General features: G+C 25.9%; 2 protein-coding genes across 9 annotated transcripts; one reads left to right on the plus strand and one right to left on the minus strand.

Moving 5' to 3' along the window:
- Window positions 1-603: 603 nt before the first annotated feature.
- Window positions 604-4,461, minus strand: LOC113548828. The gene is made up of 6 exons (XM_026949906.1): window positions 3,929-4,461; window positions 3,417-3,692; window positions 3,176-3,357; window positions 1,864-1,993; window positions 1,629-1,772; window positions 604-1,433 (listed from the first exon to the last, which is right to left on the minus strand). The coding sequence occupies exons 1-6, from the start codon at window positions 3,996-3,998 to the stop codon at window positions 1,354-1,356; spliced, it is 882 nt and encodes a 293-aa protein (XP_026805707.1). The 5' UTR covers window positions 3,999-4,461; the 3' UTR covers window positions 604-1,353.
- A 311-nt stretch (window positions 4,462-4,772) lies between these two features.
- On the plus strand, window positions 4,773-16,863 carry LOC113560799 (ral GTPase-activating protein subunit beta). 8 transcript variants are annotated; one of them, XM_026966874.1, is made up of 29 exons: window positions 4,773-5,002; window positions 6,266-6,493; window positions 6,552-6,753; window positions 6,888-6,914; window positions 7,012-7,176; window positions 7,433-7,666; window positions 8,250-8,516; window positions 8,638-8,796; window positions 9,502-9,603; window positions 9,704-9,829; window positions 10,502-10,842; window positions 10,915-11,060; window positions 11,128-11,212; window positions 11,281-11,425; window positions 11,502-11,612; window positions 11,799-11,957; window positions 12,211-12,351; window positions 12,620-12,634; window positions 12,757-12,983; window positions 13,561-13,668; window positions 13,736-13,934; window positions 14,002-14,224; window positions 14,284-14,503; window positions 15,057-15,218; window positions 15,299-15,578; window positions 15,647-15,841; window positions 15,966-16,101; window positions 16,273-16,389; window positions 16,620-16,863. In XM_026966874.1, the coding sequence occupies exons 1-29, from the start codon at window positions 4,967-4,969 to the stop codon at window positions 16,738-16,740; spliced, it is 4,677 nt and encodes a 1,558-aa protein (XP_026822675.1). In that variant the 5' UTR covers window positions 4,773-4,966; the 3' UTR covers window positions 16,741-16,863. The 8 variants fall into 8 exon arrangements, with proteins under 8 accessions (XP_026822675.1, XP_026822676.1, XP_026822677.1 ...); XM_026966875.1 differs by having other exon boundaries at window positions 9,707-9,829; XM_026966876.1 differs by lacking the exon at window positions 12,620-12,634.
- Window positions 16,864-16,901: the final 38 nt, after the last annotated feature.

A 16,901-nucleotide genomic window follows, 5' to 3' on the forward strand; every position in this document is an offset into this window, starting at 1 on the left:
CTATGTACTATGATTATGATTCAATTAATCATGTGATGAATATATTAAATTACATTAAATACGTTTTAAATAAATTTATACTAACAGTAAGATAGTGAAAATACAACATTAACATTATACATAATATAACCTAAATCACACAATAAAACCAATCGCTACCTTTGTGCATTAGAATAAAACAACAAATGCATGGCAGCATGGAAATGAAAGCGTGCAGTCTTATAATTAAGGTAATAAAAACCTCGTTTTGTCTTGTAGAATGACTAGTAATTTTTCGTTAGCCAAATGTATATATAAAAAAAAAAGGAAGCATTCAAGAGTATTATGATTTATATATGATTGTAAAGGAAGCTTTTTAGATTAAAACAAATTTATAATTTTATATAAATTGCTTAATAAATAATAAGTTTTGAATTTCAATATGAAATCATATGATAAGATATCACAATTTTTTGGAATTGACATGTCATAATGGATATGCTTATATAAATATGAATTCAACAAGGGTAAATAATTTACTACAAAAAATGTTATACATAATTTGTTCAATGATATATATTTTATACTGGAAGAAGTAGTATCAAAATGCTAGGTTTAGATAATTAAAATAGGATGGTAATAATATAAATAGAAATAAGATAAGATATTTTTACGATTAACAATGAAATAAGTTTTGTATGACAAGTTAATCAACAAATTGAAAATTGAAAAATAAACATTATATTTATTTTTAAGGTATGGAAAATTTTAAGTTATTTAATATAAACATTACTTAAAAATGGAATTAATTAACCCTGTGAATAAATATAATACAAAATAAATATTGTGTGGTTTATCAAAATACGATTTAGTCTAATTCTATGTAATATGTATTTTGATAACTATTTTGTTATACTTTAGAAAGCACCCTACACTTAAAAGCACCTCTTAAATACTATAAGACTAACATGACGTTAATTAAATATAATGACTTAGAATTTTTCCTAAATCTCAGATCAAATAACTTGATATTTTTAGCACAAATATAACCTAAATTTTTACTAAAAAAATTCACAGATCAATATACAAAATAGGTATGTATCATTTTGGACATAGATTAAAATGTAATATATTTACTAGTAATTTATATACTGATATATTTAATCTGTGGTTTAAACCTTAACGTTATTTTAAAAAAAGATCTTGAAAATAGTCTAATTTTTAATTTATATATGATTCAAAAATCAAACCAAATGTCAAAACTAAAAAAACAATACAAACAATTTATCAAGCTAAATCACCAAATTTTCCAAATCACCAGCAATTTGATTACACACCGATTCAAAAATTAGTATCAGTGTATTCAAATCTTAGCTATGTTTCACAATAACCAGGATTTATAGTAATATTTGGTATTAACTCAATTCGTTCAACATCATCACTATTTTCCAATCCTAATTAAAAACAAATAATACTTAGTTAGATAGGTACTAAAATAAAAATATTAGTATGAAAAAACAAGAGAATGTAAGTTATTTACTTGAAAAATGTAAATCTAATTGTATTAATTTTTTTAATATCAAATTAATAAGGTCTATTCACTCTATTTATTAAAATGATATACTAAGTTTGAAGTAAATTATACTTACTTTTCTGAACTCTGGGATCCTTGACAAATAAGCAACACAATGCTATTACAAATATACTAAAGGTACTCATGATCACAATTACTGCAAATGTCCACGCTCTGGTATCAAATGTATCAATACCTTCCAAAAGGTGTTTTTCTAATTCTAAAATCATAGAATATTTTGATAGTAATACCAAATTATAAAAAAATATTTTTCTAGAATGATAATTTAAATCATTATGACAGCATTTTACCAGATTCTGTCATGTCGTTTAATGTTTTAGTGGTCAATTCAGTTTTGGCCCCATCGCCTATTTCATTGCTGGCCCAAATTTGAATTTTATATAAGGTATTTGGCCGTAGCGAATAAATATCTTTGAACATCTATTAAAAATATACACAAAAATAATTTTATAAAATATTTAAGAATAATTTATAGGTTATATAATTTTAAGTGTTTTTATTATAGTATAGCTAGTGCTAGTGCTAGTGCTAATTATACAAAATTAGTTATTTTTAAAATAAAAAATACCCATCTAAAAGACAGTAATACCTTTCAGGGTAAATTAAGTATTTCAAGACATTTTTTTCTCATTTTTTAAAATTTAACTTGTTTATTAGTATTTGCAATTTGTGCTACTGTCACTACTTTTTATATTATATTTTTACGAAATATTAGTCTTAAGAAGACGCTTCTTTAATTGTATATGTTATTTCTGTCTTATTAACATATAACATACCATATTTGTGTTCAATAGAGTTCATTTATCAAAATTAAAAGTAAGAATATTATAAATAGCATCTGATAGGTTTTTATTGATATTTTAATTTTTAAGTGAGTTATACCTACATAAAATATTTCAAACTTAAAATGATAAAAAAAAATCTTCTGAGACGCTCTTGTGAAAATATTCTTACCTTTAAATTTTATAAAAGGTAAATTTATTTTACTGATAGCAAATTTTCTATGTTGGATAAGATAGAAACAACATAACGTCCTCTTCATTTATATCCAAATTAGATTGAGAAAAGTAGAGTAATAATGAATCAATTACTTTAAGATATTAGCGTAATATTTGTTTTCTCTCTCAGATCCACGTACAACATAGACAAAACGCTTTCACCTAAAATCGTTTTTTTTAACAATTTTGAATAATCACTTATTATAAAAATTATAGAGAATAATATTTTTGAAGGAATGACATATCGGTTTTATATTTTATTGTTATTTGATTTTGTAATTTATTTTCAAAATAAAAAATAAATGTTGCAAGTTTAAATGATGTTTAAATTATTTTGAAACAATATTTAGATAAATCAATATGTCATAACCCTCAATAATATTATGGGTAATTTTACTCTAAAATTACTCAAAAACATAACAAAAATGATTCTGCATAAATGCGTTTTGGCTGTTGAACACGAGCTAGAGAGAGAAAACAAACAGTACACTGACATCCTCTTAATGTTGAAATCAATGATTTAAAAATGAAAAAATAATATTTATCTAGTAATTTCTTTATGGTATGAAAAAAAGAAAGTATTCTAACTACAAGCTGTTTTTACCTTAGATGGATTTACTTGAAGAACATTCCAATCATCTCTTGAATTTCTATCATCTATAATTTTATACCTAATGGTAATATTTTTAACAGAAGATTCATCATTGTTTTCTATTTTTCTCCATGTGATGAGCATTAATACAGTACTAGGTATAACTTTTACACCTAACAAGGATCCAGGTATACCTACAATAATTTAAATGTTGTTCAGTACATTCAGAAATACAATTTAATATTTTACTTACTTTTTGGTTTTAGTTCAAATTCAGCCAGTGGAGCATGCTCAACATAGCCATTAGCAGCTGCTAAATCACATACATAAACACCAGCAGCTGATGAATTAAACGATGTAATTAATAAATCTCCATTTTCCAAAATTTTTGCTTGACCTGGTAATTCTTTATGATTAATTTTCCACGACACAATAGAATTTTTTATGTTATTGCTGCCACATTTTAGTGTAACATTTTCACCAATTTTTGGAAACATTTTAACATAATTATTATTTATCCCATTTGTATCTGGAACAAAATAAAAAGTATAATACTCAGTTTATTAATTTTAATCATTACTATTATAGCTTATTCATAATTCAATAACTTATGAAATTTTAACAATTCAAAATTACAAATTAAAATCAGTTAACTACGACTGTAGTTAGAAAGTACTCAATCTTAATTGAAGAATCAGTTCTTAAATATACATGTTTAGTAGATATTATGGTCAATATGTTTTTTTTAAATAGGTAGGTACTCACATGGGATTGAAAAGAGTGAAATGGCGATTATATAAACACTAATGAATTCGACAAATCGGTAATAAATCATTTTTAAATGTGCATCTTGAAACTTATTATTAATATACAATATTTTTTATACAAGAAGCAATTTTTAAGACGAAATCATTAACTCGACATCTACGCGACACTTAAATGCATAATATACAAAACTAACTCACTGATTACTTTTTAATGTTAATCATAAACTAATACACTGTATAGGTATATTAGGTATAGTATATATACCTATATTAAAACAATTTGATCAAAAAAGAAGTAAGAAGCAACTAATTACTACATAAAAAACTAAAAATTGTAGATAGATAAGTATTTAATAGATTTATAACTTGAGAAGTTTGGAACCTTAATTTTGTATAGGGTATGTATACTGTACACATTAGATTGATATATAATTTATACCTATATACACATTTATTATCGATAAATCAGTGCATCAAAACCGTAGACAATAAAAGTGAATTCACGAGTACGATTATTATCGTTTTGATATAATTGAAACACTATCAATCGATTGATTTTACAATACAATTTACGATACCTATATTAATTTTTTAACAATTTATAAAATAAAAATTTTCAACCATTAACCTATTGGTTTATCAAGAACTAATTATTAATTTTGAAATTATTTTTGATCAATTTGTTTGTTTGTATGTATATACAAACAATTTATTTATACATATGTGTATGTATGTACGTATGTATGTATGTATTATTATTATTATTATTATTATTTAGCACAGTGCCATTTTAGTAATTTTACAAACGTATTGATAACAATTTGTTGACGTTTGTGATTAGCGCCAATTGTTTTGAACTCATATTCGTATTTCATGTACGCAATTATTATTATTGTTATTTTGTACTATTGTCTATTTGAATGTTGTGTGTACTTGGTTGACCGGTTTATAAACTAAAAATATTTGAAGAATAAAAGTATGTTAAACATACTAAAGTGACAATATTTTTGTGACAGATATTCAACATTTTTGACATATGAATTTAGAAGTGTTCAACAGAGTGAACTGGAAGGTACGAATATTAAAACTATTATTTGTATGTAGTCAATATTTTAGGTTTATATTTTAGTCAATACATATTTTTAACTTTGTATCCAATAGTAACTAAAAGATTATAATTAATTAGAAGTATGTAATATGTATAAAAGCCATAGTAGTAATACTAAATGATTGGAACAACACTGGTTTTTTGGTATATGCTAACGCTAATACTACTCCCTCTCAAAAAAGTAGCTACCACTACTTTTTTTTTTTATTGTTTTTAATATTATCGTTTAAGTGTAATGCGCTACTTTTTTGGTATATTTCTTTAAGTATTTGGTCATTATTTGTTTATGTCCATCACTATTTTTTTGTATTTTCATATAACAAGCTTGTTCCATGTATCATGTATGTCATGCATTTTTAAATATTTATTTATATACTATTATTTAATACATGCTATTAATAATACAGTAAGGTTCACTTTTCCCAAAAATACATTGCAGAAAATATTAAAACCAAACTGGGTCGTTCACTTTGACAGTTAAATTATTATACGTTGTCCATTGATAAGTAACATAGTTCGATAAGGTTAAATATAAAAAATACACCCATTATTATTGACATTATCATAGTATAAATAAACATATTATTTTAATTATCATTAAATACGTTATATGTAGCAACAGAATATTGACAATTTTTAACTATAAATACTGTAGTATTCTTCTAAATTGTGTATATTTTAGCAGTGATATGTTAATTGATACATACAAAGTAGCGTGTTACCATAGTGTTACTACAATTAGTGTGCTACTCCCACTACTTATTGTATAAAAATATTTACTACTATAAAATAAAATTATTCACATCAGTATGTTTCTGATACATCATTTATCAAACATATAATTGGTCAAGTTTATGAACTTTTTATTTCTTTTTTATTCAATGAACTTGGTATAAAACCATTATTTTCAGCAATTACAACTAAATATATAAATAATTAATAAACCATAAAATTAACTATTTTTTTTTTTTAAACTATAAAATCAAACCGGTGAAATAGCTTAAGTATGGACAAAATAACAAAATTAAAATAGCAATAGTTTGAGGGGAATTAAATGGAATATTTTTAGAATTAATAAAAGTGAGGAAAACTATTTCATTGGAAGCAAATAAATGGATAGTTAAGTAGAACGTTTATGAACTTAAATTATGGTAACTGATGAATATGTAATATGTTATTTAGTTACTATTAAAAATATTTTAAAATCATGATTTTTGTGTTATTCAGGAGGGCACTGGTGGACGTTCTGGTATGTATTGTGAATGGGCATCGCTGAGTTCAGCAGTTCAAAACTGTGGCGAATTTGGTGAAAGTGTTTTAAGTAAATTCCCGCCAGGTTCAGGAAAGGAAGTTGTGTTGTCAGTCATCAAACAACTGTCATCAAATTTAGGTATAACTCAACCACCGGAACCAAGTAAACTTTCTAAAGATAATGAAGTGACCTGGTGTATGGAAGTCAGTAAATTTAAAAATTAATAATGCAAAATATTAATTAAAACTATGTTTATTTTAGGTTATTTGTTATGGTTTGAGCTTACCATTGTCTGAACATGATACAATTAGAGATTGTGTTCATATATATTGTGATTGGCTTTCAGCGTTATATGAAATACCAAAACTATCAGTTCCAAAACCAGTATGCAATGATCCAAACCTATACGCTAGAAAAATAATTTCACATTTCTATAATTTATTTGTACCCCGAAAAGGAGAAGGTAAACAAATTTAATTTTATCAAAGATAATTTTAATAATAAGTTAACACATCATAATACTTAATGCTCATTATGTCTATTATTAAAAATACTATTATACTAAGAAAAAAAATTGTTATTTTTCTTTGTTACAAGTCTGGACATTTTTGTATTTAAATATTGGTAAGGCATTATTATATACAAATATAATAAATAATTTACTTTGATTAAAATTATTGTACAATATATTTGTACTGATTCATAATTGTATGTATTTCAGGAACTGACGCGATTAACCGCCAAGCAGTTTTGTGTCATCGTGTCTTAAGAACATTGCATGATTTATCAAGAACATCTAAAATTATTGAGCCAGAGACTTGGGAAGCGTTGTTACTATTTCTTCTGGCAATAAATGATGCCTTGTTAGCTCCACCAACTGTAAAAGGTATGAATATTTTTAAATATGTTTATGATGTTTGATCTGCTAATTTTTATCACTTAAAATATAATACAATCGAGTTTTTGATAACTTAAATCTCAAAAGCAATAAAAATAAATTTGACATATATTTTTTGAGATATACATCTTAAATATCACTGATAATAACTTCAAGGGGCATAAAAATATTCCAGTTACAAATGTTTTTAAATTATTGTGATTCGATTTTTTTATAAATTATTATTGATATTAAATTTTTACAGAGGATGTTGGGGAAGAATTGTGTGAACGAGTACTAAGTGTTCTTATAGAAGTATGGCTTGTAGCATGTGTACGTTGTTTTCCTTCACCTTCATTATGGAAAACATTGCGAGAAATGGCAGTTACTTGGCGCCACCGTACTGCTTTGATTCATCAATGGAATCGTATAAACTTAGCACTTACTGCTCGCTTATTAACATTCATGTATGGCCCAAGTTTTCCACAATTGAAAATACGTATGTATAGTTTTAATAAATTCAGTGGTGAATTGTTGACTCCAAAGTATGGCATTTAATTTGCAATGGAACTTAATTTATTATACGCTCGTATTCGGGAAAGTCAAATAATGATAGTCATCATCGCCAAAATGTAATTTAATGATATGAACTAGTTGATGAGTACCATGGATACTAAGAATCTACTGAACCTAGTAAAGAATATTTTCATATAATATATGATAGAATGGTTTCGACACTGCAGGTATTTCCCTGAAACTGTAAGTGTTGTACAACTAATGCACATGTTATCACTTGGTTTACTAGTAAAAAATACGATAAGGCCATAATGAATTCCTGTTACTCATAATTGTATAACTGAAATTGAAATTATAATGAAAATGTCATGAATTATTATTATTAAAAAATATTATGTAATATAACTAATAATTTATGATAGAATAGTTTTTGCGAACATATTTTTATTCATAAATAAGCAGTGCATGTGTAACAACTAACATGCCTGGAGAATTCACCACTGTATTAAATTTAACTTTTAGTTGAAGGTATAATAATATCAAATCAAATCATTTTAATATTTTAGCTAACGAAGACATTCATCTGATACCATCTGGAATGTCCAATCATACTATAGCACAAAGTTGGTTTAGATTGCTACAAACTATTGGAAACCCTGCGGATCTCAGTCGACCAACTACAATTAGCCGAACTCCTAAATTTCTCCAAGCTGCACTTTCTGACCCCAATCATAGGCTTGTAGATCCATCAAATCATCCGTGTTTAAATGTATTGCCTTACAATTTTTATGTAGCTATACGTGGGATTGCATCACTTGTTGATGCATTTTTAGGCAAGGATTAATTTTATTTTATTTCTTTAATCTCTTATTCTTGGTGATAAGAAAAAATATTTTTAAATAGCACCTCTTTAATGTTGTAAATATAAACATAAATGCACATTTTTCAAAATAGGCATAGTTTCTCATCCTACTATTATTTGGGATGATGTTTTACCTTGGACTTCAGGAAACATTTTGGAAAAAAAAGAAGCAAGTACAGTTACACATACACCGCCTTCGCAGCGTCGATTGGCTAAGAGTTTTAGCGTTGCACCTTCACTTACTAATAAGGGTATATATTTAATCACAAAATTAAATTGTCTCATTAACTAAGGTAGTTTATACTATATATGTGTAGTTGGCAGTATGCATAGGTATGCACACACAATTTCATGTGTCTAGAAGAAATATTTTTAAAAAAAATTATAGTATTCGAATTATGATGACTATTAACAAAGCCTTAAAAAATATGTTGGAAGTATTAATCAATAACCATCAAAGTATTATAAAAATGAAAGCTCAAAATCTTCATAGTTATATCTGTCATTTCCTTTAAAATTATTGAGGTTTTGTTCAATTATTATTATGATTGCTTAATAACATAAAAATGTAATTTTAAAAAGATGTATAAATGTATTATAACAAGCAATTATTGGTGTTGGCAGTTTGTGGGTACCAAAAAGACTTTCTAGAGTATTTTCTTCTGCCTCGAGTCTATACTTTGTGCATGCCTATGATAATTTGTCCACAAAGACTAATTCACAAAGAAATAAGAAAACTGCTCTTATATGCATTATATTTTTATGGTATTGCCTATTTATAAAATGTAAAACTATTAAAACTGCATAAAGTAACAATAGTAAATAAATTTATTTTGTATATAAGATTATTTGAAAATTAAAATAAAATATTAAGATATCTTATTTTAATAACAAATTTACTATAATTTCTATTTGTATCTTAGTTAAATTTGAAAATTATTTTTTTTTATCCATAGGTGTTCCAAAATCATCTTTAGTAGGCTTAACCACTAGCCGTATTAGTACTCAATCAAATAAACTATCTTCTTCAACTACTTCTATACCATCTATAATTTCAGGTAATTAATTTATAAATTTCTATCTATTTAATATTTATAAAACATGCAAGTAGTATTGTAATTCAAATAAAAGTTCATAATATATTTCTAACTTTTTAAGCAGAACCTAAAATATTTGCTGAAAATCGACCACGGTGTAACAGTATTCTCCACCTCTTTGGCGAATGGTTATTTGAAGCTGCATTAATTGGAGTTGATTTTAATAAACCTAAATCTTCTACTACATGTAAGTCATTTTTAAAAAATATGTAATTTTATTAAAATATACATTTTTATTATAAAAGTTACTAGACTTGTATATGATGAAACCATTTTTATAAAATAATATGGTTCACTATAATCACATCCATGTTTTTTTGTAAAGATTAATTTCAAAAATTGTTTTCATTTATTAAAGCCTAATAGAAAAAAATGCAGTTAAGAGTTCAAATCTCTGGAGCCCTAAGCTATACAGTCTTGCCTCCCTTGACAAAAGTTCCTATGCTTGGTTATACAGGTCATCATTTTAATGTACTTTATGAATTTTTTAATTAACAATTTACTGTAGAGTGTAGATTATATGAAAACACATTTGATGATTTTTTTAAATGTGACATCTCTTTTTCATCTAATATTTAAAAAAAAAAACTATTATATTGTCTGACATAATAATTCTTACAATACATTTTTTTTTTTTAAATGTTTATTGTTATAAAAATTATAATTTTTTTTAAAAAGTCACTTTTTCATCTCTATTCCTTAGACCTAAATACACCTGTGATATAAAAACTAATGGAAGTATAGCATATTTAGTTGTATATAAATGCAATAAATTAAATAACTAACTGAAAACTATAAGTATATTGCAATCATATTTTAATCTAATACTATCTATTTTTGTATTTTTATTTTGTTGTAGCTGATAGTAGTAGAATGTATAAACGACCGAGTTCTGTGATGTTTGATACTACGAGTATAAGAAGTAGCGGTTCTGGTGGTGGATATAGTAGTATGGGAGGAGGAAGTACAGCTTCTGCATCACAACCTAATTCACTTACAGATAATGTGTCTGATAGTATTGACTCTATAACTTCCAGTTCTGGCAATGTTCTTCATTATGATCGCTATATGCCTGGACGAGCTGAAGCAATAGGAACATTATGTAGAATATTTTGTTCCAAGAAAACATCTGAAGAAATCTTGCCAGTTTATTTAGCTAGATTTTATATGGCAGTTTATGAAGGATTACATGTTAATGAAGTAATAAAAATAAATCTTAATTTATACCTATATTAATAATTATATAGATTTTAATTAAATTATTTTAATTAGGCACATGAATGTGATGAAACTATTTCAAGTATATTGTTAAATTCTCATGACCTTTTACGTTTAGACTTAAATGGAATAAATGTTCTCATACCATATATTATTGAAACACTAGAACTTGTGTTACCTGAACGGGAACTTAAACTCAAGTAAATAAATATACATAAGCGTACATTGTATAATTTTTTATTTTTAATATTACAATTTTATATTTAGATCAAATAGTATCCCTAAGAATGAGTTAAGAAGATCAGCAATACACTTGTTACTTTCTATGCTTGCACTACCATTACACTTTAAAGTAATTTAACTCATATTATTTATTTATATCAAATTGTTATTGAAATTAATATTGTTGTACTTCCATAGGATTTAGCTATTAAAGAACTGAATGTATCTAGTAGTAACACAAGAGGACCTATTATCATGGGAGAACTTAAACCTCGTGTTATGAATCTTCTTATAAATGCTTTACAATTTGAATCCGATTCTCATAATTCACAAATGCTTTTAGGTATAATGTGAATATTTTATTTTTAATGATATTACTCATTTATAAATTATTTTTTTTTATATTTTTTATTTTTTAGGAGGATTATTATTATGTGTACAAGATTCTGCAATTTTAGAAGAATCAGAAAATGATGCAGATTCTGATATTACAGCACAAAGTGATACAACGTCTAATTTGCTTTCTTCGGGTAATTTAATTACTATAGAAAGATTAAGTACCTGAATTTTAAAATTTTACTTACATTTTGCACATAATTACAGTATTATAATTATTTTATAATAATATTGCGCTTGATATTATGTAGTTTATTAAATCAACTAACACAATTGTTTTTTTTTTTTGTATTATATTTTATTTGCGCTTGTTTGCACAGTGGAAACAATGAGTTCATTTAGCTTACCATCCAGTAATCAAGATCAAATGATGAGTTTACCTCACAGCAATTCAAGTAATATACCAACTCCTGAATCCAGTTTAGATTCAGCTGGCTTTTATTTTGCTGAACCATTTGACTTCTCAATTCTAAACAAAAGTAATAATTTTCACAAAAATATTTTATTTATTTTTGCGCTGTATTTAGTTTTTAATTGTACATTTAATGTTTATATTTTTTATATTATAAATTATGTATTATTGTTATTGTTATTCATTTATTAACAAAAATAGATTATTTTTCTCCATTAAAGTAATAAATGTATTCCAACTACCATAATTTCCATATTTTTCCTCTTTCCATTATTATTTTCTGTGCTTAACAATATATATGTTAATTTTTTTTTTTTTAGATTCTGCGCACGCATTATATGTTAGAGCTACATATTTAGTATGTCATAGACTAATTTCTTCATGGAAATCTGATCTGAACATTTCACTAGCTGCCTTAGAATTGCTTATGGGTTTAGCTAGAGTCCATATAAAAGAAACAGGTAACACCTTTTTTATTAACATTTTATGATTATTAATTTGAATTAACATTTAGATACTTATGTTTTTTTTTTTTAAATTTTCATACGGAAAATTGTTTTTATATTTAACTTTTCTATAGTATATTAGCTTTTTATGAACATAGATTCTCAAATATTTTGAGATAATTATCCATTAAATGATAAAAAAACATGTTAAATATAAATGTTATATAATTTTTATTTTTTAAAAAATACTTGTTAATAAATACATAATTAATTTTTCACGCAGCAAGAAAATTAACTGGTAATATAATATATAATAATTTTTATGTAATTACATTAGTTATAACTTAAGTATTTGTATTTTCAATATTTTTATTTTATTTAAAATTTAAATTAATTTACCTGAATATATTATTCTTATAGATTCATTGGAGTGTAAAAGAGCTGTAAAATGGCTATGTGATTATATAACTTATCAGTGTTGGCGACCACCACCAGCTCATTCTCGGGATTTACATTCCACTATTGTTGCTGCTTATCAATGTGCTGCAGTTTGGATTGTTGCTCATCCTTACCTATTGGATGATAAAGACTGTTTGAATACTATTATTGAAGTAGTAGAACTCGGTATATCAGGAACTAAATCACACGTACGTTATAGATATGAGCATTTTTAAATTTACATACTCAAATTTTACTTAAAAATTAAAATCTTGAAAAAAAATCCAATGCCTGATCACTTACCTTAACTTTTATAATAAGCCAATTCACTCTAATATTGAAGCTAACAACACATAATGAATTCTACTCAACATAGATTTGCTATGTTGTAGGTTTATAAAATATAAACAACACATACATTGTATCATTCTCTTAAGAGGACGTCTTTACCCTTGTAAACAATTACATTTTTACCCCAGTTTTGTCTCTGTCTTACTCGTATACAATATAGCAAATTTGTGTTCTCTAGAATACATTTTATGCTATTAGCTTTAATATAATTATAATATTGTTTCATTTTAGAATAGCAAAATTTACTAAAGATTATAAACAATTGCTCGTATGAGTACCTAGGACAACAGGCCCTCCGTGTGTCTAAGCTCCAAGGCTCTGCCTCCCCTGCCCCATTCTCTCGTCAGCCCTTATTATAACAATTATTTAATATTTATACTTTTATGTTTATATAATTGTATATAATTATAATTTAATAGTTTTATGTATAAATAGGGAAAACCTCAAGAACCAATAAAAATGAAAGATGAAAAAGAACTGAAGCCAGCTTCAATGAGAGTAAGAGATGCTGCTGAATCATTACTTACTATTATACTAGAACAAGTAAGAAAAATATATAATTATTAATAATAATAACATTTAATTTTTATAATTACACTATAAATTATAGGTTGGGTATTTTCCATCTATCTGTGGTGCTGAAAGTCTGTCCTGTTTATTGGACGAAATAACATTAATCAAACACTGTAACTCAATAGCTACTGATAATGTAAAATGCAAATCTCATGCTATATCTAAGTTTAGATTTTTTGTGCTAGAAAATTCAATCATTTTAGCTCTTTTTGAAGAACCTCTGGGAAACAATCAAGGTAAATTTAATTTATTATTCTTATTTAGTGTGTATAAAATAAAAAGTAAATTATTTTAAATGCTTAGATGCCCAGCCAACTTTGACAGTTTTGATTAGAGGATCATTTGGACGACAAGCTTGGACTTTACAATTAAGGCATTTGCCTCGTCATCGGTCTTCATCAACAAAACAGTACAATGTTTGCCCTGGCCGCCCTGTAGCAATGGAAGAACCTAATCGACATAGATATTCAAGAAGGTCTACTACACATTTTTCTGAAAGCATAGAACGAATACCAACTTGCAAAATGTATTTATTTTTATATTTTTTATTATTTTTACTGAAAACTAAATTACATTTAATTTTAGAGATAAATCCATACCAAGTTTAGATAGTTTAGTTTTTGATGATGAAGAACATAGTATATTATCAGATTTAATTGAAAAACAAAAGGAGATGGAAAGTTCTTACATGGAACCTTCGCCTAAAGCAACAGAAATGTTACCACCCCAACCTTGTACAGATTTCAATACAGCCAGATTATTTTTATCCCATTTTGGATTTTTGTCCAGATTAGATGATACAAATGTAATTATATTATACATAGAAAATTGTATACTTGCATATGTTGTCTTCGTCTTACCAAAGCATAGCATAAACATAGTAAATATAATGTTCTGAATAATCAATTTTACTTTGCTATTTTCTTATTTTTAATATTAAAGTGAATTGACCAATCATCAAATGTAAAGGTAAAAATATTATCTAGCGCCCCATCAGCATTTTTAATACTTTTATTTCAAATTATATTAAAACTTATAAATACTTTATGGCTTAGAAAAAATTTACAATTTTAATATACCCATTGCTTGTTCAAAAATTAAAATGTCAAAAAAAAAAAAATCTATGGCCCTAAATTATATTCTTACATTTAAATTTTATAATTGATCAGTTCACTATAATGTAAGAAATAACAGAATAAAATGGATTATTCTGTATTTAAAATTGTCTATTATATGTTAAATAAGACAAAGATAACATACTATACAAGTACAACAATCTCTTAACATATATAACCTATCCAAAAAATAATAACTTATTGCTATAAACAATTAAAAAAATGTTTATTTTTAAATTTTAGCCATCATCAGTCCCTTCATTAGTTCCTTTAAATGTACATCATGAAAATTTTTGCAAAGACCTTGAAATTCTTGATAATACCCCATCGCGCACCTGTGACACGTGCCATGTATTTTATGTTAAGGACGGTCAAACAAATTTCAAGGACATCCTTAATAATGTGGTAATTCTCCAGAACTTGTTTAATATTGTATTATTGTATATTATTAATAAATAATACTTTTATGAATTAAATTTATTTAGACTTCCAACACAGCAGTTTCACCAAACTTCTTAGAAATGTTAACTAATCTTGGTTGGCCAGTTAATGTTAGTGTACACCCTGGATGGACTGGACGCGTTGAAACAAGTTGGAATTTACCTGATAATAAACATACTAAAGACCAAAAATTTAGTACTCCACATGGTGGAAGCTTGTATAATGGTGAAACTCATGTGATCTATTGGGCAGATGTAAGTTCAGAAATAGCTTTTGTCGTTCCTACAAATTATAAAGAACGCGTGAAACCACAAAATTCTGAAGGTATACTTTATACAATTTTACCAATAGTTTACCAGTGGAATTTTTATTTTAAATTTAATGTTGAATAGGTGATGTCTTGCAGCATGGAGGTATCAGATATTCAAAACCAGTCACTACAAGAGCTATGTCTATTGAATTTGATTATAAAGGAAAACCAACTCAGCCACATATTGAACCACCCAAAAGACGTCCACAATATGTGTCAGCTACAGTAATGTTAGTTTGGCTTGAAAGTTTTGAAGATCATATAAATTTTCCTATTGGTGAGTAATTGGTTATTTAACACTTAAATCCTCAAAAAAAAAAAATTGTAGTTTGTATTCAAAAATTCAATCTGTATTATAATACTGTAAAAATAAATCAATGAAAAATTTTTTTTTTTTTTAGCAAATCTTCTATCTTATACAAATACCGGTATTGAACCTTTGTCACATATTAAAGATATAGGTGACGTACATGTCATATACCTGCATGCATTACAGAGTGGATTACTTAGAGTAAAAATGCAAGGACCAATCGGAAGGTATTTAACTTTAAATTATGGAGTATCTATATACCATTCACTCTCATATAGCTTAAGTAGTAAAATAAATACTAATGGGAGGAAAGGTTATTATTTTTTTAAAACGATTATTTTAATTTATCTTTAGAATATACTTTAATTATATGATATTTAATGATTTCAATTTTTTAGAACAAATCTTGCCACTCCATTAGTTGATGGTATGGTTATTAGCAAACAAGTAGTTGGTACAATGGTCAGACAAACTGCGTTAAACATTTGTAGACGTAAAAGATTAGAGAATGACAGGTGAGTTATATTGCTATAACCATTTATTTAATTTTTATAACCAAAATAAAAAATTTAATTTAGAATATTTTGATAACGTGTGTTTTGTGCTTATACAGTCCAGTTGTGGTCAAACGGGGTGGATGAGGGGGATGATCCCCCCATGACTTTTTTCTTTAATATTTATAACAATTACATTTATGTATATTGTACTATAATGTTAATGTATTACATTTTGTTTTAATTTTCAGTTTCCAATCCGGTCATATACGCAGGCGTTTAAAAATTCAAGAAATTGTTGGAAAATACCAAATAAAGATGACTAAGCCAGAGCTTTATACATATTTATTAAGCAATGCTAATTCCACTTGAATAGGTTATCATTTCTACTTAGCGACTTGTGCAATATATGCTTTTTGTTTTTTTATTTGTCATAAAAAACAATAAACATAAGTCAATTCTTTGGAATTCAATTTTATGACCATATATGTATTAAATTCCAAATTTTGTGATATTTAGTTAATTTTAATTAT

The sequence above is a fragment of the Rhopalosiphum maidis genome, chromosome 1 (assembly GCF_003676215.2).
Source record: "Rhopalosiphum maidis isolate BTI-1 chromosome 1, ASM367621v3, whole genome shotgun sequence".
NCBI lineage: Eukaryota > Metazoa > Arthropoda > Insecta > Hemiptera > Aphididae > Rhopalosiphum > Rhopalosiphum maidis.